Raw genomic sequence first — 25,308 nt, forward strand, 5'->3', positions numbered from 1 at the left:
GCAAAATTCCTGGTACTAATCTCGGCCACTCCTGGGTGTTAGTCTCCCATTTTGTTGCTTTATGTTCCCCAGATGAATGCAATCTTTCTGTGTCTATCCCGCTCTTTCTGACTCATTTCGCTTAACATGATACTTTCCATGTAGTACCACTTGTATGTAAATTTCATAGCTTCATCTTTTCTAAGGCTGTTTTTTTTTTTTAATGCTGCCTTCTTTGTGGGCTCTATGGAGGTGATGAAGTGTCAACATGGAGTGGTCAATAATTTTAGAAGAACTTAGCACTTATTTTTCTCAAGAGGCCAAGAAGTGAATAGAACAACTAAAGGAGAGCAGAGGGCCACCAGGTCTGATCAACAGACAGAGAGAGGGATAAGGCAAAAGCGAGGGAGAGTCTTGATTGGGATTTCCTCAGAAATGGAAGCATGACGGGGAAGGGGAGATCGTGGCTTCATAAATGAGAGAATCTGGTAAGGAGGTGGTTGGCAATGAGCCTTCTGATTCCAGAGGGAGGGTCTGCTTATTAAACAAAAGCTGGGGCTGCCTTTCAGCTGAGATCTCAGAGGACAATCTCACCTCGGGGCCATAGACCACAAATGCCAGAGCAAAAAGAATAAAAGAAAATAAGAAAGTTAAGCTGGTATCTTTGGCCTGATGCTGAAAGTTGCCAAATGCAGAACCTAAGAAAACAATAAAGAGAGTAGAAACTCAAAGTCTGATTGATATTAAAGTTTAGATGGAAATGCAGAAAAACCTAGAAGAGTGAAAACAATTTTCAAACAAAACAAAAACTCAAGATAGAATTTATGCTGCATGATCTGACTTTCTCAACCCTATAGTAACTAAAACAATGAACTCAGTAGAAAAGATAGTCAGATATATTAATGAGACAGAAGTCCAGAAATAAGCTGGCCCGTATCTACTAGTCTTATTTCTTACAATGACTTAAAAGCAATTCAATGGTTAAAAAGTCCCTTTCAGAGCTCAGATAGAGAAGGGAGCACTAAATAAAGGGTGTTGGGTGGATCCTCTCAGGATGGAAGAAGCACGCTGAAAGTAGACTATAGACCAAACATGATTGCCACTCAATGCCTCTTTTGCAAACCACAACACCCAAAAGGCGAGAGAGAACAAAAGGAAATGCCCTGCCACAGAGGCAGGGTGGGATGGAGGGATAGGGGGTGGGAGGGATACTGGGACCCGTGGTGGTGGTGGAAAATGGGCACTGGTGGAGGGATGGGCACTTGATCATTGTACAACGGAAACCCAAGCACAAAAATTTGTAAGTCTACAACTGTACCTCATGATGTTTCACTGATAAAAATTAAATAAATAAGTAAAAGAGCCTCAAAATAAAACAAAATACTTTACAAATATGAATGGCCAATATGACATGCACACAAAAAGATAACAGCATCAGCAGAGTACAAATTCAGATCCCAGTGTTACTTCTTTACGCTTACTAGAAAAGATTTACAATACCTTACAATAGTGAGATTATGTAGCAACTGTAACTTTCACAGTGTTGATATTTGTTACCTGATGTAGGGGGACATGCATTGACTAGAAAAGGCAGGAGTGAATTTACTACAGTGGAAAAAATTAGTCTCTTGCTTGTGGTGGATAACTGGCTTCTACAGTCACCAAAATTTGCTAAATTAATTTGACAAATTCATTCAAAATCATTTCATGTATTAAACAAAAATGATGCCTGCAAATGATAAAATTCATTAACTGCATGTAATAGCCATATAAAAACTACACCAAACAGCAACAGTATTTGAACAGAAAAAAAAAGTACCTTTGTCCACCTGCAGAGCTTCACCCCAGAATGGCTCCCAATCAACTGATAACCTGAATAAAAAAAAAAAAAAAAAAAAAACAGGAAAAACAAAACTGAATTGATACAGTCTCTTATGTATAAACAGAGAATATAAAATTGAGGCAGTCATTTTCGTTGCTTAAATAAAGGCAGGCAACAAAACAGTAGCTGAAAACATTAAAAATTAATTCACCAGAATGACAAAACAATTTTAAGTGTTTATGCACCTAATAACATATTCTCAAATAAACAATAAGCTATTCCAAAACTGCAGGAAAATTTTTAACCTCTCTCTGTGTCTAACAGATGTCACAGACAAAATTCAGGAAAACTCTAGCATCTGAGCAACAAAACAAACCTGATCAAAATACAACTGCAGAATGTACCTGCTTTACGAGAACACAAGAAAAATGTATAAAATAAACCACATTCCGGGCCAAAAACAAAAGCAAACGACTAGATTTCAAACTAGTGACAGAAAAACTATTATCAGTCTGGAAATGAAGCAATGGACTAATAGATTAAAATAAATATTGCACAGGGCTAAGGATGCATCCGAAAAATAAAGTCTCCCAAACGTGGAAAAAGCAAATCCTAGGAAAAAAACAAATGAATGTAAATTTTTAGCATCATTCCTCTATCACATATAAGACTTGAGCCAGATAAGACATGAAAAGGTGGGGGGGGGGGGGGGGGGGAGAAATACCAAAGTAACCACATTTCCTTTATTGACAAATTACTGAGGAAACAAGTAAAACATTCTGATTTCAGAAGAAATGTAATAAAGTTCCTCAGGAGGCTTCAAGTAATAAGCTGCAATTATCCAGAGTCCTTCGCACAAAAAAGGCTCTTGACTTTCAGTCAAATGAAACAAATAAGGAAACAGTACAGATGACAGCCTAAGTGGATCAAGTAGCAGGTTAAACCGGTATTCACAGTGTAACAATTAATGGAATAATGTCAATTTGGATTACAAGTCTCTTGTGGTAACATTAGGGCTCTGTTTTTTAACCTCTTCTACACTTATGTCAACATCTCGATATCAATAAAGCACTGCTTATCTACTTGAAATTGAAACGGTGCCCAACTGGTGGGTGAGCTAATCTCTCTGGTCCTAGAACAGGCATTTTAAAAGATCCCCAGATATAAAGGCAGATTCTCAGGTCAACAGAATAATATTAAAAGCCCAGAGATAAACCTTCAAACACGTGGAGGCAGTTTATGAAAACAGAGCTACGTGCATGGAGTGGAGCAAGGAAAGACTCTTCAACAAACACAGTTGGGAAAACTGGTGAGTCTCACACAAAATACTAATCTGGACCCCTATCTCAAACCATACACAAGTATACTCAAGAAGAATTAAAGACCTTGATATTACAACCCAAATTCCTAAAATATATCAAGGAAAACCTAGGAGAATTACATATTAACTTCCTCTGAAGGTATACTCAATAAATCAATGCCATTCGTGAAGAAAACAGAAGCAACAATAAACAAACAAAACTATCAAACTGAAGTTTCTGCACTGCAAAAGAAATGACTTGGGGCTGGAGCGATAATACAGCGGGTAGGGTGTTTGCCTTGCACACAGGACCCGGGTTCAATTCCCAGCATCCCATATGGCCTCCCGAGCACTGCCAGCAGTAATTCCTGGGTGCATGAGAAAGCAGTAACCCCTGTGCATCACCAGGTATGACCCAAAAAAAAAAAGAAAAAAGAAAGAAAAGAAATGACTAAAATATAATATCGAAGATATATATAGCACTCATAAAACTTAACAACAAAAAGTAAACAATATTCCCATCAAGAAGTAGGGAAAAGAGATGAAGAACTACTTCCTCCAAGAAGATACACAGATGGCAAATAAGCAAGAAAAAGTGTTTCTTCACTAGTCTATCACGGAAACGCAATCCAAAATGACAAAAAGAGACACACCAGTGGGAATGAGACACATCAAAAAAACCTGAAATAACCAATGCTGGTGGGGATGTAGTCTCTGGTTCAGCCTCTACGGAAACTGAAGAGACATCTCAAAAAGCGAAAATAGAGTTCCATATGACTCAGCATCTACTCTAAGAGCAGGAAAACATTAGTTCGAAAAGATATTTGCACTCCTATGTTCATTACACCACCATTCACAAGAGTCAAGACCTGGAAACAGCTCAAATGCCCATCAGCAAGAAAAATGGATAAACTAAAGTTTATATATACAATAGAATGCAGCTCAGTTAAAATAAAAAAATAAACTGTCTTGCCTTTTGCTACAATTTGGATGGAACTGAAAATGTCAGAGGGAGCAGAACAAATAACAAAATGGTCCCATTCATATGTGGCATACAAAGAGACATGTAAGGAAATAAACAATAATTACAAAAACCAACTCTGGGAGTCTACTTACAGAAGGGTTTACTGAAAGGATTTTGGAGGAGGGGCAAGGGAAATAGGATAAAAAGGGACCAGATACAGTAGTGGAGAAATGCTGGCATTTGGGGCTGGGGAGATAGTACAGTGGGTAGGGCATTTGCCTTGCACGCGGCCGACCCAGGTTCGAGTCCCAGCATCCCATATGGTCCCCTGTGCACTGCCAGGAGTAATTCCTGAGTGCAAAGCCAGGAGTAACTGTGCATCGATGGGTGTGACCCAAAAATTTTTTTAAAATTTAAAAAAAAAAGAAACGCTGCACTCTGGTAACACTGTATTTCTACAATATTAATAGTAACACTACTGTACATCATGGTGCTTAAGTAAAACTATTTTTCAAAAAAAGTTTCCAAGAGAAAATTCTAATTCTTCTTCTGTTTTCCTCAATTACATGTTGTATCTATCACTAGCATAAAAATAAGTTACCTTAGTTCTCTTTTTTATTTTTTCAAATTTTATTAACGCACCATGAGTTACAAAGTTATTCACGGTTGGTTTTTTGACATACCAAGTTCCGTCACCAATCCCACCACCAGTGTCAACTTTCCTCCCCTAGTCTTCCCAGGTTGCCTCGCCAACACTCCCATCCCGCCACCCCAGCCGTGGCCTGTCTTCTTGACAGGAATCTTTTCTATCTGATTATTAAAGTCTGAGTCTTCAAAAGTAGATAGAGAGTATTGGGGAAATTGCCTGCCATGGAGGCAGGGTGAGAACTGGGATGGCGGGAGCGGGTTGAGGGATATTCTGGGGACACTGGTGGTGGAAAGTGTGCATAGTGGAGGGATGGGTGTTCGATCATTGTACAACTGAATCTCGAACATGAAAGCTTTGTAACTCTATCTCACGGTAATTCCATTAAAAAAAAAAAAGTAATGTGGAGTTCTTGCCCAATTCAAACGGCTTAATCAATGGCTGAAAAAATAGCAGTACTCCTGCATTAAAAAAATAAATAAATAAAGTCTGGGTCTTGTGATTTCGGTATTGTTGACTGTGTGCTTTGGGATATTTAGCTCTGTTATTTCTTTACACCAGCCATGGACCTGAATCCCCTTAACTCCTGTCCCCACTGCTTTTCCTCTTCTCCCCTTCCCTTCCTCCTCTTTCCTTCCCCTCCCTATCCTCTGAGACCAAGGGTGATCCAGGCATCCCCCCTTTAAACCACTGCATTTCTTCATCCAGTTACTCTAAATACCACATGTAAATGGTATCTTGTGTGTGTCCTTCTTCTAGCCTACTTCATTTAACAAAGTGTCTTCCAGTTCCATCCTTGTTGCAGCAAATTGCATGATTTCATCATTTTTTATAGCTGCACAGTATTCCATTATATATACCACATCTTCATGATCCACTTAATTGTGACCTTAGTTCTTTATATGCTATATATTCTCTCTATATATGTGTCTATACGTCTACATACATATATATGCCAAGATATAGAGTTCTACAAAATCAGACACTGAAGTAGTTATGGAAACTGCATAGGGCTCTATGCAGAGATCTGTACCAAGTTTCTCATCAGAAAGCAACAAAGGGCAGTAGAGACAAGTAACAAATAAGGTGAGTCTTAATTTTCACCCAATTTACTTATTTGAAAGCTTTCAGCATCACAGAAGGGAGAGCAAACCCAAGTAAAAGCAATGTCCTCCCTGAGTTGAGAAAATGGAGTGAAAAATCTGAGAACCTATATGGTGAGAGTTTGCAGGGCTAAGTTCCAGAGGAGTAAAAACTACAGAGACTGAAGGATTCCTCTCTAGTATTTGCCTGAGCCCTACTGTGTATGGCAGAGAAAGTACCCAAGAAGAAGAAAAATCATCATCTGAACAGTTCAGACACACCTGTATCAAAAACAGTGGAGAACTGTATCTGTTCCTGATGGTGAGATAAGAAGCTTCTAGATGCATAGGCTTTGCCTCAATAGTGAGGTGTCTAACTACTGAGGTGAGATAGTGCAGCATGTAAGGTATGTGCCTTGCCCATGGTTTCCAGAGATGGTATCCCATATGGTCCCCCACGAGTGATCTCTGAGCATAGAGCCAAGAATAAGCCCAGAGCACAGCTACTCCCCTCGAAAAAAAAAAAAAAAGAAAGAAAGAAAAACCCTATACAGTTATGTGTTCATTCCTCTTAGTGAAACAGGACCATATCCAGATCTGCTTTTATGTGAAACACTTCAAACTAATTAGTCTAATATCATACAAGTCTTTTCTAGGTTTGGTCACTTCCCCTTAATGGAGGGTGATTTGTAGAGAAGTCAGTGGCAACATTTTCTACCTGCACATCAACCCAGTAGATTAAGAAAGGAGGGAATCCACTGGCCAAGCAGACAACAGAAACATAAGCTCATACATACAAGGAGACCCTTAGCCGCCCCTGATGCCACCATCACTTAGCGAAAGGCTACAAAATCCTTCCCCCGGTTTCAACTTCCTCTTCCAGGTGTTCAACCCAACTGCTTAGCGCAACAACTCCTGAGAATGTTCACCTTGTTTCGTAAGAGCTTCTCGGAGAGCAGGAGTTATCATAGCTCGTCGCTCACTGGCTTCATTCTTTAGTGAGTTCCTGAGCAAAAGGGCTTTCTCTTCTTGCTGTTCCTTTTCTTTCTATATAAAAATAAACAGAATGAAATGCAGAACTGGTGAGGGGCAATGAAATAGCAAAACAATCATGAACACGTAGTGCAAACCATGGCCCGCGATCTTGTACAGTCCAATGTGATCACATTTCCAGTGAGACGATGCTCTAAAGATATTCTAGGGTCTTTCGAACTCCCACCTCCCCATAGTAATTAGATACTAAAATGTACACCATATAAAACGTAAATCAACAATTCACTTATCTAGACACAAGTATCTCTAACAATCTAACTTCAGCAAATTTCTTCTTTGAATTTCAATGACTTCATATGAAAAACGGAGTTAATAACATCTAAGAGCGTGGATATGCTAAAGATTAAATGAAATAAAGCCACAAGGCACAGTGCCTAATATATATGTTGGAGCTGAATAAACTACACCAACTGCTGAGCATTACATCTGTAAGCCAAAGTGCCATGTCCTATCAGCCATCAGGGTTATGACACCACCTCCACCTGTCACCATAAAAAACGTTCTTCAGTGAGAGACAGAAGTCTTATGGACAACATAAAACAGACTGTTTCTTTTTTATTTTGGCCACAAGAAAATTCTAGAACACACCTTTGATCATTGCCAGCGACCTTGCAACACGCTCGTGTCATATACTCTGTGGGTCATGTCATTTACCCTTTCCATTAATTTCTTTCTCTCTTTATAAATACCACAGCATTTACTTATTTTAAAAACTTATCTTAAAATTTTCTGGGAAGAAAGCAGGATGCTAATTAACTTCAAGACAACACACAAATTCTGTTACATTTTAGAAGATACTCACAGATCTCAGAGGTATAGACATTCAAAATAACTCAAAGTGGTTGCAAGCCCCAGACTGCCCTTGGTGCCTGTCTATTCATGATATCCAGCAACAGCAAAAGGCAAGAGGATTCCCAATAATACACTTTTCACCTGAAAATGCCAATCCCTCATGGAAGCTGAGGTCTATGCCAAACCAATACAGAAGGGAGGATGGTCCACATATGAAGCTGAGCATCAGGTCATAGGAATTCCCTCTATCAGTCAACTTCTGCGACTCATCAGAGTTCACTTTATTATTATGTTAGTCCTCTATACCAGCATCCTTCAACCTTTTCACACCTGAGGACTAGGATCCATCCTGCATCCAAGCCCACAAGTCAGTTCTTAGAATGGATGGCAAGCCAGTAATTTTCAACTTTACTACACCTGTGGACCACAAGCACCTTGCAATGGTGGTTGAAAAATCACTGTTCTCGGTGATTTTTAGAAAACTACAGAGTGAATGGGCTGGAACGACAGCACAGCGGGTAGGCGTCTGCCTTGCATGCAGCCGATCCGAGTTCGATTCCTCCGCCCCTCTAGGATAGCCTGGCAAGCTACCAAGAGTATCTCGCACGCATGGCAAAGCCTGGAAAGCTACCTGTGACATATCTGATATGCCAAAACATTCACAATGGGTCTCACAACTTGCTGTTAGACGTTACTGGTGCCCACTCAAGCAAATAGATAAGCAACAGGAAGACAGTGACAGTGACAGAGTGAATCAAAAAAAAGAAGATAAAACGTAAACCAATGAAATTTGAAGTTACCTTCCTTACATTCTGTTACTCAGAAACTTGCTCTGAAATAGAAAGTCAGTGAAAAAAAAAAAAACACTGCAGAGACTTAAATGTGCAAAATGAGAAATGCAAACCCACAGTAGGTTCTATTTATCCTAAAAATCAGCATTACTAAATATAATCAAAATACAAAGTTAATAAACAATTTTGCTTCTGTTAACAGAGTTCCAACTATATACTTCCAGATGGAATTGATAAAATTTATAAACAAACATCAATTACTGGTTCATATCTATTATAAAAGAAGTTGGTTTAATGCCATTTTACTAAAATTAAACAGCTCCTGTTATTATTTCACCAAAATAGTTCAAGATAACATTTTGACTTTAAGACAATTTCAGCCAAAAGCAAAGATGCAAGCGTGAAAGGAAATTGTATAATGAAGCAAATCTTGACTCTGAGTGCATTTAAATGTCTCTGAACTAATTCCACAGCGAGTGACAATAATTCCCTAATAATCATGCAAAACTTGATGAAGAAGCAGGCCTATTTACTATAAAGCACCTTATTTGCCTACCCCCAAAAGCCACAGAAATCCAAAAATGGACCCAATCCTTGATTCTGGCCTCTGAGCTCAGTGCTCAGGGCTCCAAGCTCCTCCTGTGGTTTCAGAAAACACAACTGGTGACCCTTCTGAAATAAATACCGGGAGTATCTCACCTGCACGGCAAAGCCTGGCAAATTGCCCGTGAAGTATTGGATATGCCAAACACAGTGACAACAAGTCTCATGATGGAGACGTTACTGGGCCCACTCGAGCAAATAGATGAACAACGGAAGGCCAGTGCTACGAGTGCTGCAGTGCTACACTCTGAAAGAAAGGCCCCTGCATGCTATCCACGCCCCAACACGGGAGAAGTTATTGAAAAGCACAGTCTAGTGAGCGAGTCTCCAGATTCAATCACTAGAATATAAAATTTTACATGAAAAGAGAGCAGATTCTGATAAAGGTCTTGAGCACTGGGACAAACATTTATCATTCATCCTTCTAAGGCAGTTTGTCTTTTCAAGTCCTATCTTCCATAGCAGCAGCAACTTCATTCCTGCAAAGAAATGCAATAGCTCAGGGCATTCCCCAGGGGAAGCATGAAGCACCATTCAAATTCTAATTTTAATCTCAGAGGTGCAGATACTGTTCACTTAGGCCCAGAATATAATAATAACTATCACAAAGGCCCTAAAATATGTTTTGATTATTATGGCTGCTATACAGCCTAAATGGAAATTAATGAGACCCTCCCTGTTCTTAAAATTGAGTTTTAATTCCTAACGTGTGGATTCTTTCAATCCGCAATTTTGCCTAGAGATTCAGCTCTTAAAACACAACCGTTAATAGCTAAGCTAAATCGTCTCCCTGCAGCCAGCCTCTACACTCCCCGCCCCCCCCCCCCCCCCAAATTCCTACCCTTGATGCTTAAAGCCTCTCATTTGTGCCTTGAGAGACAGGAGCAACCACTCCAAGCTGCTGATTCTGGGCATTTAAAGGTGCAACGACAGGATCTTGTAAGGTGCTATCTGAGACCAGTTCTCAAAAGCAGAGGGCAAGAAGCCCATTCAAGATTATTAGCTAGCGACTTTCATGAGCAAGGCAACTTAACCCACCAGGATCATTGAGGGCATCCAGAAGATGAGTTTGATTTCCCATACTTCTGGGGCCTGAGCCAGTACGGCAGGCTGGCACCACCACCAGCCCCGCCAGGAGTGCACCAGGAATAAGCCCAGAACACAGCTAGGTGTGGCCGTAAAACCAAATATAGATATATATAGATATATATATTATATATTATATATTATATATATATTATATCATACATGCCCACAAAAAATGTAAAATTTACAGAAGCCCTGAGACTGTTCAGACAATCTTAACTCCAAATTAATATTTTAAGGCTATATGCCAGGAAAACAAATAGAATAAACATTACAAGAGAGGGAGTGGTTAAGGCTCAGCCTTACATGTTTCTGATGGGGGGGGGGGGGGCGGAGGGGGAGGGAGGGGGTGTTTAATCCTGGACATCACAGGGTTTCCAGGTATCTCTGACAGGGGGTCCTGACCAGCCAGGATAGTGCAGGGAATCCCCAGCACTGCAGGCTAAGAACGATGCGCCCGCGATGCTCTTACAGCTGGCCTGGCCAAAGAACACTGGGAGGAGCTCCCAGGTTCAGGATGGGCCAAAACCAAAACAGTTTCAGAGAAGCAGGGAGAAGAGCCCCCAATTGCCAAGGCCCTGCTCCTGGGTTAGGCAAAAGTCACCTTCTCTCCTGTGCCTGCCCCAACAACAGGCAAAAAGAAAAGTTGATTCCAAATTAACTCTCCAGGTACTTATAAAAAGGAGTCTACGTGAAAAGTTCTACACAAACACAAATCGGAATGGACAAACCTTGTAATGATGGGAGCAAGGAGTAATGCTAGTCTTCTTTTAATAAATTATACAAAATTACCTAGTTCATTTTGACACCAACATCCCAGAAACCATGGTACCACCTCAATTTTGTGTAGGATAAACACAAGGCAAAGGAGTCATTTGTTAGTATTTTGGTTTTGAGGTTGTTTTTCGGTTTGGGTTGTGTGGTGGTTGTTGTGTGGTTTTGTGGTGGTGGTGGTGGTGGTGGTGGTGGTGGCGGTGGTTTTGGGCGACACCTGGTGGTGCTCAGGGCTTACTACTGGCTCTGCACTAGGGACCACTTCTGGTAGGGACTGGGAGGTAACAGAGGGTGCCAGGGAACAAACATGCATCAGCCACTTGCGAGGCAAGCACCTACCTGCTATACTATCACTCCAGCCCCTGTTAAAGATTTTTGAGGTACAATGAATAACTGCCAAACAGGTATTTACAACAAAGTTTTTCATTACCAAAACACACGTGGAAGATGCTCGACTCCAATTCGAGTAGGCTTGGAGGTCTCGGCCCCAGAACCCACGTGGCTTTGTCCCTCTGCCAGTACCTTCATGTGTGCGGAGAGTGGTCTCAGCATGGTGGTGGCTGGTCCTGGAGGTCTTCGGCTGCCGGAGCCCTGGTCGGGGCGGGGAGGAAAGCTCAACCCGCTCCCCTCCAAGGGGCTCCGGGAAGGAACACCCAGGCGCGGGGGCAGAAGACTGCACTGTTCTCGTCCGGGATCTGGATTTTATTGGAGTCGAGCATCTTCCACCCAGATCCTCCAAATTCCAGTAGGCGGGGGTCACACCCACCACCTGGCCCCCTGGCGCCGTGTAATCCCATCAGCGGCCAAGACTCAGAGACTATAAAATCCAGATCCCGGAACCGCGCAGCCGCAAATGCGGCCACGCGACATCTTATCAGAACCTTTTTTTATGACATCTTATTGTCTCATTACTACTTTGGACAAACTTGCAGGCTATCGAATGTAGCCTGCCCACAGGGCAGAGTCTGGCAAACTCCCCGTGGCGTACCAAATATGCCAAATACCAGTAACAATGATGGGTCTCATTCTCCTAAAGAGCCTTGAATATAATCTCAGGGCTAGGATGAAAGAGACGTTACTGGGGCCTGCTCGAGGCAATCGACGAATAACAGGATGATGAAATGAAATGAAAAATAACACACGTCTCTTCAGGGTGAAAAAAAGGGCCTTTCTATTCAATGAAACTTGTTTTGTCAATCCCTGTTTATTATCCAGTGCTTCTCTTGCCTTCTTCATGGACAAAACTGAAGCCAACAGTGCTGGCCTCTCAAGAGGTCATTTTTGGGGCTGGAGCAGTAGCACAGCGGGGAAGGCATTTGCCTTGCACATGACCGACCCAAGTTTGATTCCCAGCATCCCATATGGTCCCTGAGCACCGTCAGGAGTGATTCCTGAGTGCAGAGCCAGGAGTAACCCCTGAGCATCGCCGGGTGTGACCCAAAAAGCAAAAAAAAAAAAAGATCATTTTCTAGTCCGCCCGTGGAGGCCAAGAGTCATCCCAACAGAGGATGGCACTGAGTACAGGGGGATGAAATAATGACCAAAAAACCCAACTACCAGACGGCTATTTCCTGCTGGTCTCATCTGTTTCAGTCATGTAGATCTGGCAACTTTCAATATTAAAAACTTTTTCAGATGAAACTAAAACTCCTACCACAACTTAACCCCATTTCCTCAGGTTCCTGTTTCCTTAATAAATACTATTCTTCTGTCAAAATTAAATTTTAAAGTGACCAATTTCCAAAAGCACTCAATGACTTTGGGGTATTAAGTTTTAAGGATGCTTTCTAAGCTTTCTGAAAAGCAGTTTGACCAGGTATAAGCAGCTTTTAAGCGGTTTTTCTCTGACCCTGTGGTTCTATTTTGGACAAAACAACTGCAAGAAATAATTCCAGAACTATTAAGTGTTCCTGGCTACTCAGCGTAAGGGTGAGTCAGGCTGGCTTACAGGCAATGTCTTCAGATTAAAGAAATATGACCTTCTGTTTTTGAATGAATTAAACTCTAAATCTTGAAAAAAATATGAAAGAAAAACTTGCTTCATGTTATTCTACTGCAGTACTATGCAACTTTATAATCAGGACTAAACACACTGAGACACTTTCATAATTTAAATAGCTGGGAAGTTGAAATATTTCTCGGGTGAGTAACTGCCAAGCATTTACCATTTATTTCCAAAAGTAATGATACTAATATCACTGCCTGCTTATACAAAAGATGCAATGGGGAGTATTTAGCAACATTTATTTACTGCAGAGAAATAAGAAAGGAAGAAATGGAGGGAGGAACAAAGGAGGGAGGAATGAGGAAGGGAGGAATGAGGGATGGAGGGAGAGAAGGAGGGAAGGAGTCACTTTATTTTTATAAATCTCAACCTAAGAGAAATGGAAATAAACTAAAATCTCTTCCATTTCCCTTGTAGGAAAACCATTACAGCCAGATCACACCACCTCGTTAGAAGAGATCTTCTCATATACCAATAGTTAATATTTACCAATACACACATATGCTGGGCAACAAAATAAAGGTTTTAGATAGGTGAACATTTCCTCCTCATAACTCTATATAATGTAGTTACTTCCATTTCAGAGATTAGAAAATTAAAACAGTGAAAGAACTTTCTCACAAACATGCAGGCTGAGACAGCACATCCTGTCAAAGCAGAGAGTATCAAACAAAGAGACCCAACACTGGGAATACTTTGGTCCCTCTCCAGCATGGGGTATGCTCACAAGTGCTCAAGAATACTGGGGTATGCTCACGAGTACTCAAGAACACTGGCTCTACGAGAGCTACTAAGATACTATGATACTAAGATACTAAGGCGATCTAAAGTGATGCATAAGGATAATGAATAGGAAGCAGCCCAGATAAATGTGTGAGCAGATCCCAAAAGAAGTGTCCAAGAAAAGGAAGGGTGGAAGGAAGGATAAGAGAGAGAGTCCCTGGGCTAGGACAGGTAGGCACATGCCTTAAACACAGCCAACCCAGATTCCATCCCTGACATCTCATATGGTTCTCCGAGCCCACCCGGTTGAATTCCTGAGCAGAGTCAGAAATAACCCCTGCGTATCACCAGTTGTGGTCCAAAAACAAAAACAAAAAAGAGTCAAGCAGCAATACGCTTCCTGAGATCAGCATACTATGTTCAATAGAAAATAAAAGTAAAAAATTCATTGGGAAGTTATGTAACTTAATGATGAAAAAACAAAACTGGTGGCTTATTTTCAATCATACTGAAGTTGAAAAAAAATATTCTTCCACCACCCAAGATATTATGATTTTAAGAGACCTCTTAGAGAAAGCTAAATATCATAAACCGTCTGTGTAAGGTTCATACAGTCCATTTCTTTGCAGAAAATAATTTATATGGATTCCCAAAATTTCTGTTGGTGCTTTTTCTCTTGGCGCCCTCTAATGGAGACAAAATGAAAAAGCAAGGAAAAAATACACCCATAAATTATTCCAAGCTCTTAGTATACACTTGAAATATAGTACTGCACTGTAGCACTGTCCTCCCGTTGTTCATCGATTTGCTCAAGCGGGCACCAGTAATGTCTCCATTTTGAGACTTGTTACTGTGTTTGGCATACGCCACGGGGAGCTTGCCAGGCTCTGCCATGCGGGCAGGATACTCTCGGTAACTTGCCGGGCTCTCCGAGAGGTACGGAGCAATCGAATCCAGGTTGGCTGCGTGCAAGGCAAAGGTCCTACCCGCTGTTATATCACTCCAGCCTATATTGAAAATAAACACCGATGACACCACACAGATATTGCGAGTTTGATGATGTGTTAATTTATGTGTGATATGCTACTTAGCTTGAATGTGTTAGATCATTTCATACACATACATGTATCAAATTATATTATATAGCATATTTAGATAGCCAATTTTACCATCAAAACCGATAAAATTTTTGCCAGTCAGAGCTGGGTGGGAGCTGGGGTTCTATTGGAGTTCGCGGTTAAAAATAAGTATTGGTAAAGGGAAATGTGTTTGATATTTACATGACTGAGACCTAAACCCGAAAGCTCTGTAACTTTTCCCACAGTGATTCAATAAAGAAATAAATTATAAATATATATATATATAATTTTAAATTTCTTGTTTTATTTAACCTGGTAGAAAATTGAGAATCTACTGAAATCAGGTGTTTTAAGCACTAAAATCTATGCTGTTTTTTTAAATTTTCACCATGAAAATGACTGAGATTTTTAATTAATAGTCCTAAAATTTCTATTTTTGGCCCAGTATCATCAACTGGGGAGAAATATCACTAAGAAAAAATATACTTTAAAAGGGATTTTTTTAAAAAAAAAGATCTCTCAGGACAGTGCTAATTATAGTAGCAGAAAACCTAAAACAATAAATTACCAATTCTTAAAAAAAAAAAAAAGCAAATTTACATACAGGAGTATAAAAGGAGGCCCCCAGAACCATGCCACCGGACTCCACACCAGGCTGTGGGGAGTGGTGAGAGCCCTCCCAACCACACGGGACCCAGCCCCGGCAGCCGACCTCCACTGCCCAACTACCACCATGCTCCAGACACATTATAAGACACTTCCTACCGATTTATGCCTCTGGAGAGCCCAGCAAGCTATGGAGAGTATCCCGCCCACACAGGCAGAGCTGGCAAGCTCCCCGTGAAGTATTCGATATGCCAAATACAGTAACAACAATAGGTCTGATTCTCCTGACCACCCTGAAAGAGCCTCTAATCGCTGGGAAAAGACGAGTAAGAAGAGGCTGCTAAAATCTCAGAGCCGGGAGGAAGAGATGTTACTGGCGCCCGCTCAAGTAAATCAAAGATCAACAGGATGACAGTGATACAGTGTACATCTAATGTTGGTGCCTGTTAAAATTCCAGCAATTACAAAGCATTTTTCCAAGAATGTTCTCATTTTATTGAACTCTGTGGGGTCACTGTCCATGGTTCTGAGACAGAGTAATTAAGGCTAAAAGACAATTAAACTGCACCATTAGACCACAAATTTACAAAACAGCTGAGCCCAACCTGAACCTACATTTGATACACTTCTCATTTTTAACAGCTAGTTCACAAGAGCTTCTCAAATACCAAGCTACTGACATGTCAGATGCAGAACCCCGTCTGCCTGATGCTGTGCACCCACCCGGTTTTCCCCCAAGAGCATCACACAAGGACCCTAGTGCCTGAACCCGCCACACACTGATTGTGTGAGGCGGGTCCCTAGTGCTGGGACCCGCCTCACACTGCTCCCAGAAACGGCTGTGGGCTCTCAGGACTCCTGCACTGACTTTACTCTGCAGTGCTCAGCTCCCCCATGCTAGTACTATCTTAATTCAAGCCCTAATCACCTATTCCCACAAAAACTCACAAAGGTAGCTAGCAGTGGGAGTAGGAAGTCATGGAAACCTAAATGACAGCCAGAGTAGTGCCAGGGCCAATAATATTGAAAGCCTTCCCGGGACCCTAAACAATCAGTATCGATTATTAACTGTTTAATGAATCTCTAAACAATCAGCAGGAAAGAAAGAGATCAACACCCAGCTGTTTCCCAGGGGTGAAAGACAGTGTGAGCGATGAATGAGAAACACTCGACCTCAAACTGCAACAGACACAATCAGGAAGCACCACAGAACCCCACCTCACTCAGTGAGCAAAAGCAGTTGGTCAGAAGAGTCATCAAATACTAAGCAGCTTTCTCACATAGAAAGCTGTTGAAGATGTTTAAAGAGCTCAAAGAAACAACGTGCAAGCACAAGAAAGCATGAGGTCAAAAATAAGAAAACTACCATCAGAAGTGACAGAACTGAAGAGTTTGGTAGATGAAATAGAAAACTCAATGAAGTTTCCTTGGCAGCAGAGTAAGGTAGCAGCTAAGGAAAAACTCAGTGAGCTCCAAGATAGGATGCAGGAAACCTCTAGACACAAAAGATTAGAAACACACAGTATGAGAGACAAGTATGGGATGGGCTCAAGAGGAACAACATAAGAATCACCAAGATCCCTGAGCAACAGAATGGCAATTCGAATGAAAAAAACCATTAGTCAAAGAAATCACAACTGAGAAACTCCCAGAGTTGAGGAGTGCCTGCACCAAATTCAAGAGGCATGAAGGGTACCAGTCAAAAGAGATCCAAATAAAAATACAAAACAGGTCATAAACAGAATAACAAAAGTCAAATTAGAGATCGAATACTGAGAGCTGCAAAACCAATGGAGGAAATCGCAAACAAAAGAGCTTCCATTAGATTCATAGCAGATTTGTTAATTTATTAAGTAGAACCTATGGGTCAAAAGAAAAAGGTGGGATATAGTTTTAAAAAATTTTTAAAAAGACTTCTGGGGCTGGAGCGATGGCACAGTGGGTAGGGTGTTTGCCTTGCATGCGGCCAACCCGGGTGCGATTCCCAGCATCCCATATCAGTCCCCCAAGAAAGACCAGGAGTAATTTCTGAGTGTATGATCCACGAGTAACCCCTGTGCATTGCCTGGTGTGACCCAAAAAGGAAAAAAAAACAGACTTCCATGAAATGAACACCTCACCAAGAATACTCTACCCATTTAGACTATGATTCATATCTAAGGGAATGACACAAAGCTTCATGAATAACCAACAGTGGAGGAACTTCACAGCTTTTACTCCAACTTTGCAAGAAGCATGGAAGGGGATTCTTTACAAGATAAATTTCACAACACCCTTAACTTCTACAGAACGATCGATTAAAAACATCAAATCAATAATCTCACTCACAATCAAGAGATATAGACTAGTAGGATGGATCAGAAAACTGAACCCAACTTCCCACTGCCTGCAAAAGTCACATTTGAACAATGGTTGCAGGCTCAAAGGCAAGGACGGAAAATAGTATTTCAAACAAACAGCTCCCTTGAAAAGGCCAGAGTGGCCATACTTCTATCATATACACTTACATTTAAAATAGTAGTAAGGAACGGGATAGACATTTCTTAATGTATGAGAGATCAGAGAGAACTCACACACCTGAACATCTATGCACCTAATTAAAGACGATAAAATACTTAAAATGGACCTGAGCAGAGGGTAGTACAGTGAGTAAGATGCTTGCCTTGCACGCAGCCAAATTGGATTCAATCCCTGACACTCCATACAGTCCCCCAAACCCCACCAGGATGATTCCTGAACACAAAGACAGGAGTAGATCCTGAGCAATGCTGGGTGTAGCGGCCCCTCCCCACTCCACCAAAAAAAAAAAAAAAGTAAAACAACAGCTAACAGACCTGGAGGAAAATACTAAAATACTGACAGTAATACAAGAGTAGATGGAAATTTATATTCCATGCTATATGAACCAAGCTAAAATTCAACAAGGAAACAACTGGATTTATAAGGAATGAAAGAGATGAGATTAGCAGGTAGAAAGGACATATGCATATAAATATACATGGCTCTCCAATTCCAAAAAGTAAAATACATTCTTATCCTGTGCACATGCGGTATTTCCAAGGTAGACCACATGCTAGGTGACAAAACAAAACCACTGCAGGTTAGAATGTCAACTGGTCCAACTTGTTTTGGAAAACAATGTGACACTCCTCAAAAATGAGGAATCAAGCTTTCACATAAACTAGGAATTCCACTCTGGACATCTAGACAAAAAATTCTATTCAGAAAAGACTCCAATATTCACTGTAGCACTATTTACAATAGCCAAAATTATAAAGAGCCCAGTACTTCAATAACAGATGAATAAACTACAGTACAAATATTTAATGGAAAACTACTCAATATATACTATAAGGAAATAGAATATCGTGAAATTTTCATGATTTCATTTGATATGGATGGATCTGGAAGGTATGCTGAGTGAAGTTAGTCAGAAGAGGGACAGACACAGAATGAACTCTTCCCATATGGGATATAAAGATACAGTGTAGGGGCTGGAGAGATAGTACAGCTGGTAGGGCTCTTGCCTTGCACAACCCAGGTTTGACCCCTAGCACCACATAGGACCCCCACGCCCTGCTAGAAATGATCCCTGAGCAGAGAGGCAGGAGTAAGCCTTGAATACAGCAAGGTATGAAAATACCAACCCAACCAACATCCTCCCCCCATAAAAAAAAAATAGACATATAACAAATGCCCAAAGGCAAGAGAAACTGAAACAGGTTCTCAGTAATAAATTTGAGGGTTTGCGGGGAGAATAAAGATAATGGAGAGATACAGGGACAATGGTGGAGGGAAGCAGACACTGGGGGAGGTGTCAGAATGGACTATATCATGCAGAAACTCTGTCATTAATAGTATTGTGGACAGAGCGATAGTGCAGCGGATAGGGAGCTTGCCTCCAGCCAACCCCGTTCCTGCCACCACAGATGCTTTCCCAAGGAATGATTCCTGAGTGAGTGCAGAACTAGGAGTAAGCCTTGGGCACCGCCAGGGATGGCCCAAAATACCAAAGGTGGCAGGGGAGGGCAGTATTACAAATCACTGTGCCTAAAAAAAAAAAAAAAAAAGTTAAAGAGAAAAAGAAATAAAATAAGATGTCAGAGACATTAGTACATAAAGGCATTAGGAAATGAGAGACTACTACAATGAAAAAAAGATGAAAGCATCACATACTGATGTATGACTTCCATCTGGGAGTTAGATAGCAAAGGACAGACTAGTTGCTTTAACAAGTAAATGCCGCTTCTGAGACAGCACAGGCCTGTCCTCCCCGAGTAAAGAACTCAGAAGTGGTCCCTGGAGAGAGGGCAACAGCCTCCCCATGAACCAATGGGGCAGTGAGAGAAGAGATAACAGGCTCATCACAGAAGAAAACAGGGATGCAGGCCCCAGAGGAAGGAAGCACACTTCTTCCCTGCACACTTCTCAGAAGCCACTGGGCTCCATGCAGAGGAACAGGCAGAGAAGGCCAGTAACGGCATCTTCAAAGAATCCATGAAAATAATGCCTGAAGAGGCCAGAGAGATAGTACAGCGAGGAGGGTGCTCACCTTGCACACAGCCAACCCTGAACACCACCAGGAGAGGTCCCTGAGCACAGAGCCAGGAGTAAGCCACAAGCACTGTCAGGTACGGCCTAAAAGTCTAAATAAATACATAAATAAGAAAACATTGTGTGGAAGAGTCTACCTCAAACATCTGACAAAGAAGGAGAGCAAAAAAATGACGGATTGTTGCCCCAGGAAAACATTCCTACTTCTCTGCTGTTCTCCTGCCTTCTCTATCCACATCCCTGAAAAGATTCAAATTAACATCAAGCAAACAAGCTAGAAAGTAGAAAATAAACAAAGTCCGACCTTTGAACTTAATTGAAAACGCTGACGAGTACATAGGACAGACATTCTGCCAAAGTAATACTGTGTGCCTGGAAGAGACAGCAAACACTGTCACCCGAAATGACAAGGACAGTCATGGAGACAGTTTTTCCTCCCAAGCAAGAAACTCATCTTCTCCCTCCTGAGCAAGTTTGTCCTCTCTCTATTTTCAAATGTTTCATTATTACAGCTACGTTTATCATAATGAAAAGAATTTAACCAGAGAAAAGTAAGTAGCTGATAAATTTGCTTCCTTGGGACCCAAGAGGCAGTGAACAGAACAAGAACTTTATACACAAACAGCAGAGGTTCAATTCCCAGCACTCCATACGCTGCCCCAGGCCTGCCAGAATGATCCCTGAGCAGAGCCAGGAGTAAGCCCTGAGCACCACACGGTATGGCTCAAAAATAAAAGAGAGAAAATTATTTTCTTAAATTACCACTTGGGCTGGAGCAATAGGGCGTTTGCCTTCCACGCAGCCGGCCCGGGCAGACCCTGGTTTGATAACTCCACCCCTCTCGGAGAGCTTGGCAAGCAACCAAGAGTATCGTGCCCGCAAGGCAAAGCCTGGCAAACTAACCGTGATATATTCGATATGCCAAAAACAGTAACAAGTCTCACAATGGAGACGTTACTGGTGCCCGCTCAAGCAAACTGATAAACAACGGGAGGACAGTGCCACAGTGAGACTACTTGTTACAAAGTAGGAAGCCACTCAGAGCAAAATATAGGAATCCTCATGTCTTATTTAAGGAATAAGTTCTTAAGGACCTTGTAATTCAAAACAAGTTACCAGCCAGTCCTATCAAAAAGTAAGCTATTCTATAGCAACAAAATAAAAAGTTAATATTTCAGCTGATACCATATTTTGTTTTGTTTTGGAGTAGTGGGTGGAAGGCAGCTTCCCCAGGCTTCTTATTTCAAACGCTCAGAAAAGTCAAAAAGTACAGTGAAGACCCCTATTTCTTTCACCTTTTGCTTGTTCATTATCCATCTATTTTTCATGCATGCATGCACACACAAACACACACAAAAACAAGTATAAATGTGTAAATAAATAAAATGTTGAACCATGTGTTGCAGACACTTCATTTAAAATCTGTAATTATTTAGGGATCAGCAAGACAGTACCATGAATGGGGGCTTGCCTTGCATGCTGCTGACCGTAATTCAAATTCTTAGCATCCTAAATGGTTCCCCAGCACTTCCAGGAGTAACCCCTGGGCGCAGATAAAATCAGTACCATTTTTAAAATGCCAAATGTCTAAACAACTTCCCTTACTCCTTCAAAGTCAAAATGATAATTTCATTTTTAAGAACAGACCCAGCCTATGTTCAACTATTTATTACTGATTATTTAAAGAGCAACAACAGTTGTCTTAAAGATTTTCCTACATTGTTAATTTTCCTGATTTTCCCTAGGATTAGATTCAAGTTAAATGATTTTGATGCAAACCTGCCTAGATAATGTATACATCTTACTACCAAGAGGCATGTAATGTTTAACGCTAATGACCAGCTAATGATGAAGCTAGATTTGTTTAGTAGAGATGACAATCACCTAATTGCTCCACTTGTAAAGTAGATAAATTTTTCCTTTGTCATCTCTAAGGTATTTCTTTTCCTACTGATTTTTTTTTTCAAATCTAAGAGTTGTTGCTTCTGGAATTTTAGAACTCTGTGAATTTTTGTCCCACAAAATTATATACATCAATCCCTATAGTCAATCACTACACTGAGGATTGCAGGCAAATGTTTGTCTAATTCTAGAATGTTATATCTGTATTAAGTGAAACCTGTAAACACCATCTAGTGTGCCTTCCCATTGTTTTTTTGGTGTTTCGGTTTTGTTGTTTATTTTTTTTTTAGTGGGCGTGGGGGGCTGTCACACTTGGTGATGCTCGGGGGATACCCCTGGCTCTATACTCAGGAATTAACTCCTGGCAGTGACCAGTGATCAGGGAACCATATGGGATGCCAGGGATTGAACCTGGGCCAGCCACGTGCAAGGCAAGTGCCCTCTGCTGTACTATGGCTCCGGCCCTCTCTGGGTTTGTTACAGTCTTCCTGCTTGGCCTTAACTGCCTTAGAGTTTCAAAAAGATTGAGTTTATTGTTGCCAGGACAGACCCAGTGGATGCCCCACAATGTGAGGCAAAACATACAGTGCCAGGGATCACCGCCGGGTCTCTCCCATGCGAGGTGTGTATTCAGTCCCTTGAGGCACAGCCCCAGGGCTGACTTTTTCTTTTTTTAATTTGATGTAATAAATCAGTTTCAATGTATAATACCTTCACTTTTGATGCTCAATTGTATTCAGGTTTACAACACAATGATTTAGTGTTTGCACATGTGGTAAAAGGATCACAACATTAAGTCAGTTATTAGATTTATCACCACATAGCTACAACTTGTTTCTCGGGTGATGAGAATTTGTTTTTAGAATTTACTCTTTTATCTGGGCTGGAGTGATAGCACAGAGGGTAGGACGTTTGTCTTACACGCTGCCAGCTGGGCTGACCCAGGTAAGATTCCTCCGCCCCTCTCGGAGAGCCCGGCAAACTACCGAGAGTATCACACCCGCACGGCAAAGCCTGGGAAGCTACCCGTAGCGTATTCGATAAGCTAAACACCGTAACAACAAGTCTCACGATGGAGACATTACTGGACCCGCTCGGGCAAATCGATGAACAACAAGAAGGCAGTGCAGTGCAGTGCTACTCTTTTATCTGCAATAAAGGCCATACAATGGTATCAGCAGTTTGCATTATAAACTGATCCAAATTTGACCTCTGAGAAACTTGAGCTGGCTCCTCTCCTTTTGAGATCCCCATTAATCTTTGAGACACCCTAACAGGCTCATCTGTTGTTCTCCCTTCCCTGCACCTTGAATCAACCATTTCTCCTGGGAGTCCCAGTTCCCTTTAGTAGGGAATAATATTCCAAAAACACAAAATGGATCCAGAGAGATACAACAGAGGGCTGGGGGCTTGTCTTGCACATGGTCAACCCAAATCAAACATAATGCCACATGAAAATCATATTAATGTATATGGGTTTCACTATTGCTTCACAGCTGTACACCATTATTATTACGTGGGCTTATCATGCTTTTTTAGCAGATATCCAAACAGATATGTATTTGTTATTAAGGTACAAGATATAATCTTCTCAACCATGTACAAGGCAAATGCCTTAAGCCCTGATAACTACTGATCCAGCGCCTCAATGGTAAATTTAATCTTTTGTTGCATCTAGACTTTTTTTTCATTTTTAGAGAAAAAATTTATTTTACTGAATCACCGTGTTATCGGGCATTCCAAAGCTGTTATGTAAATTTTGTAAATTGTTTAAATTTTGAACTTTGTGAAAATGTATCGTTATCTTCAAGGTTCACTCAAGTAAGTGGGTTCACTCAAGAGACTGGGTGTTGGGAAGACAACCCAAGCTCCTCCAGGCAGCAAAGACCTGTAAGCTTCGAGGATCAGGACTTTGTCAGCTATGTGCGCACACCAATGTTTGCTAGGCTATACCTGCTGTCTCTAGTTTTAATCTGCATTTCTATTTTATTATGATTGAAGGTGGGCATTTTTTTGATTATAAAAGTTGACTTCTAGGGTCGGAGAGATAGTACAGTGGTACTTGCCTTGCATGCAGCAAACCCAGGTTCAATCTCTGGCACCACATCTGGTTCCCCCAGCACTGCTCGGAGTAATCCCTGAGTCTGGAGCAGGAGCAAGCCTGGAGTACCATCTGCTGTGCTCCCTCCCAAAAGACCAAAAAGTTCATTTCTAGAGCTTTTTCTGAGACTTGCTTATTCATATATCTTTGATCACTTGATCACTTGACTTCCCGTTAATCGAAGATTTGCTCGAGCAGGCGCCAGTAATGTCTCCATTTGTCCCTGTCGCGTGCTAGTGTAGCCCAATGGCATCTGTTCGTTCTAGGAACAGGAAGAGCCTCAAACTGATCATTCATGATCTTGATGAAGAAGTCTGACCATCTGATAGGTGGGCAGCCACGCGGTCTTTTGACATCCCGTGGAATCCAGTCAGTAACGGCTCTAGTCCAGCAGTCGTCTCTAAATCTCATTACGTGACCAGCCCATCTGATTTTTGACGCCTTGGCAAACGAGACAGTGTCCCTGATTCTCGATCGTCGATGGGAGGTTGAAACTCCGGATTCTTTCTCTCATTTGAGTGAAACTTGATACTCCAAGCACAGCTCTTTCAATTCCTCTTTGGGAGACCCAAATAGCGAATAGTGTTCTCATCCTGTTTGCGTAGGGCCCAGGCGTATGTTAATGCAAGAAGAACAGTGGAATCAAAGAGATGTGCCCGGAGCCGGAGGTTCTTCATCCTCTTAGCTATTTCTTCGACGCTCTTGAAGGCGTTCCAAGCCTCTCTCTTCCTCCTGCACAGTTCGGGTGCCAGGTCATTTGTCATGTTGACTTCTCGACCTAGGTACACATAACTGTTGCATTCGGAGATGGTCGGTCCATTGAGAGTGAATGCAGCGTCAGGAACGAGGCTGTTTCTCATAAACATTGTTTTCATAAGATTCAGCTGTAGTCCGACCCTTCCACACTCACAGTCGAAGTCGGCCAGCATTTGTGCCGCTTGGCAAGCTACCGAGAGTATTCCGCCCACACAACAGAGCCTCGCAAGCTATCCGTTGTGTATTCGATATGCCAAAACCAGTAATTACAATGGGTCTCATTCCCCTGACCCTGAAGGCGCCATATATCTTTACCTCTTTTAATTTTCTATTTAATTTAGGTTTATTTTGCATGCACTTTTTATTGTCAGTGGTAGTGTTCTCTGGGAACTATAGAGGCGTACTTGCTGCGGGGCTAGGGATTTCATTCAGTGATGCAGGGCAGTCCAGAGAATCATAAGGCGGACCCCACACAAGTAAGGCATGTGCACTACCACTCAATCACATTGCCAGCCCCACGTGTAACTCCAAGTGTTTTAGACAGCAGGAAAAAAAAAAACAAGGAGTTTTTCATATAAGGGTCAAATATTTTCTCTTTTCTCATTTGTCTTTTGTTTTGCTTATAGCCAAGCAACTCTTTTTCATTTTTTTTCTTTTCTTTTTTTGCTTTTGGGGTCACACCTGGCGATG

General features: G+C 41.5%; 1 protein-coding gene across 2 annotated transcripts in view; it reads right to left on the reverse strand.

Moving 5' to 3' along the window:
- LOC130044980 (S-adenosyl-L-methionine-dependent tRNA 4-demethylwyosine synthase TYW1-like) overlaps positions 1-25,308 on the reverse strand; it is a 238,123-nt gene that overhangs the window by 188,865 nt on the left and 23,950 nt on the right. For both annotated transcript variants that reach the window (XM_056137665.1, XM_056137666.1), the window contains 2 exons: positions 6,723-6,840; positions 1,799-1,851 (listed from right to left, as the gene is read on the reverse strand). In XM_056137665.1, the coding sequence (XP_055993640.1) occupies positions 1,799-1,851; positions 6,723-6,840 (171 nt within the window). The remainder of the gene's footprint in view (positions 1-1,798; positions 1,852-6,722; positions 6,841-25,308) is intronic.

This window comes from Sorex fumeus, unplaced genomic scaffold, assembly GCF_029834395.1.
Source record: "Sorex fumeus unplaced genomic scaffold, SorFum_2.1 ptg000126l, whole genome shotgun sequence".
In the NCBI taxonomy this organism is placed as follows: Eukaryota; Metazoa; Chordata; class Mammalia; order Eulipotyphla; family Soricidae; genus Sorex; species Sorex fumeus.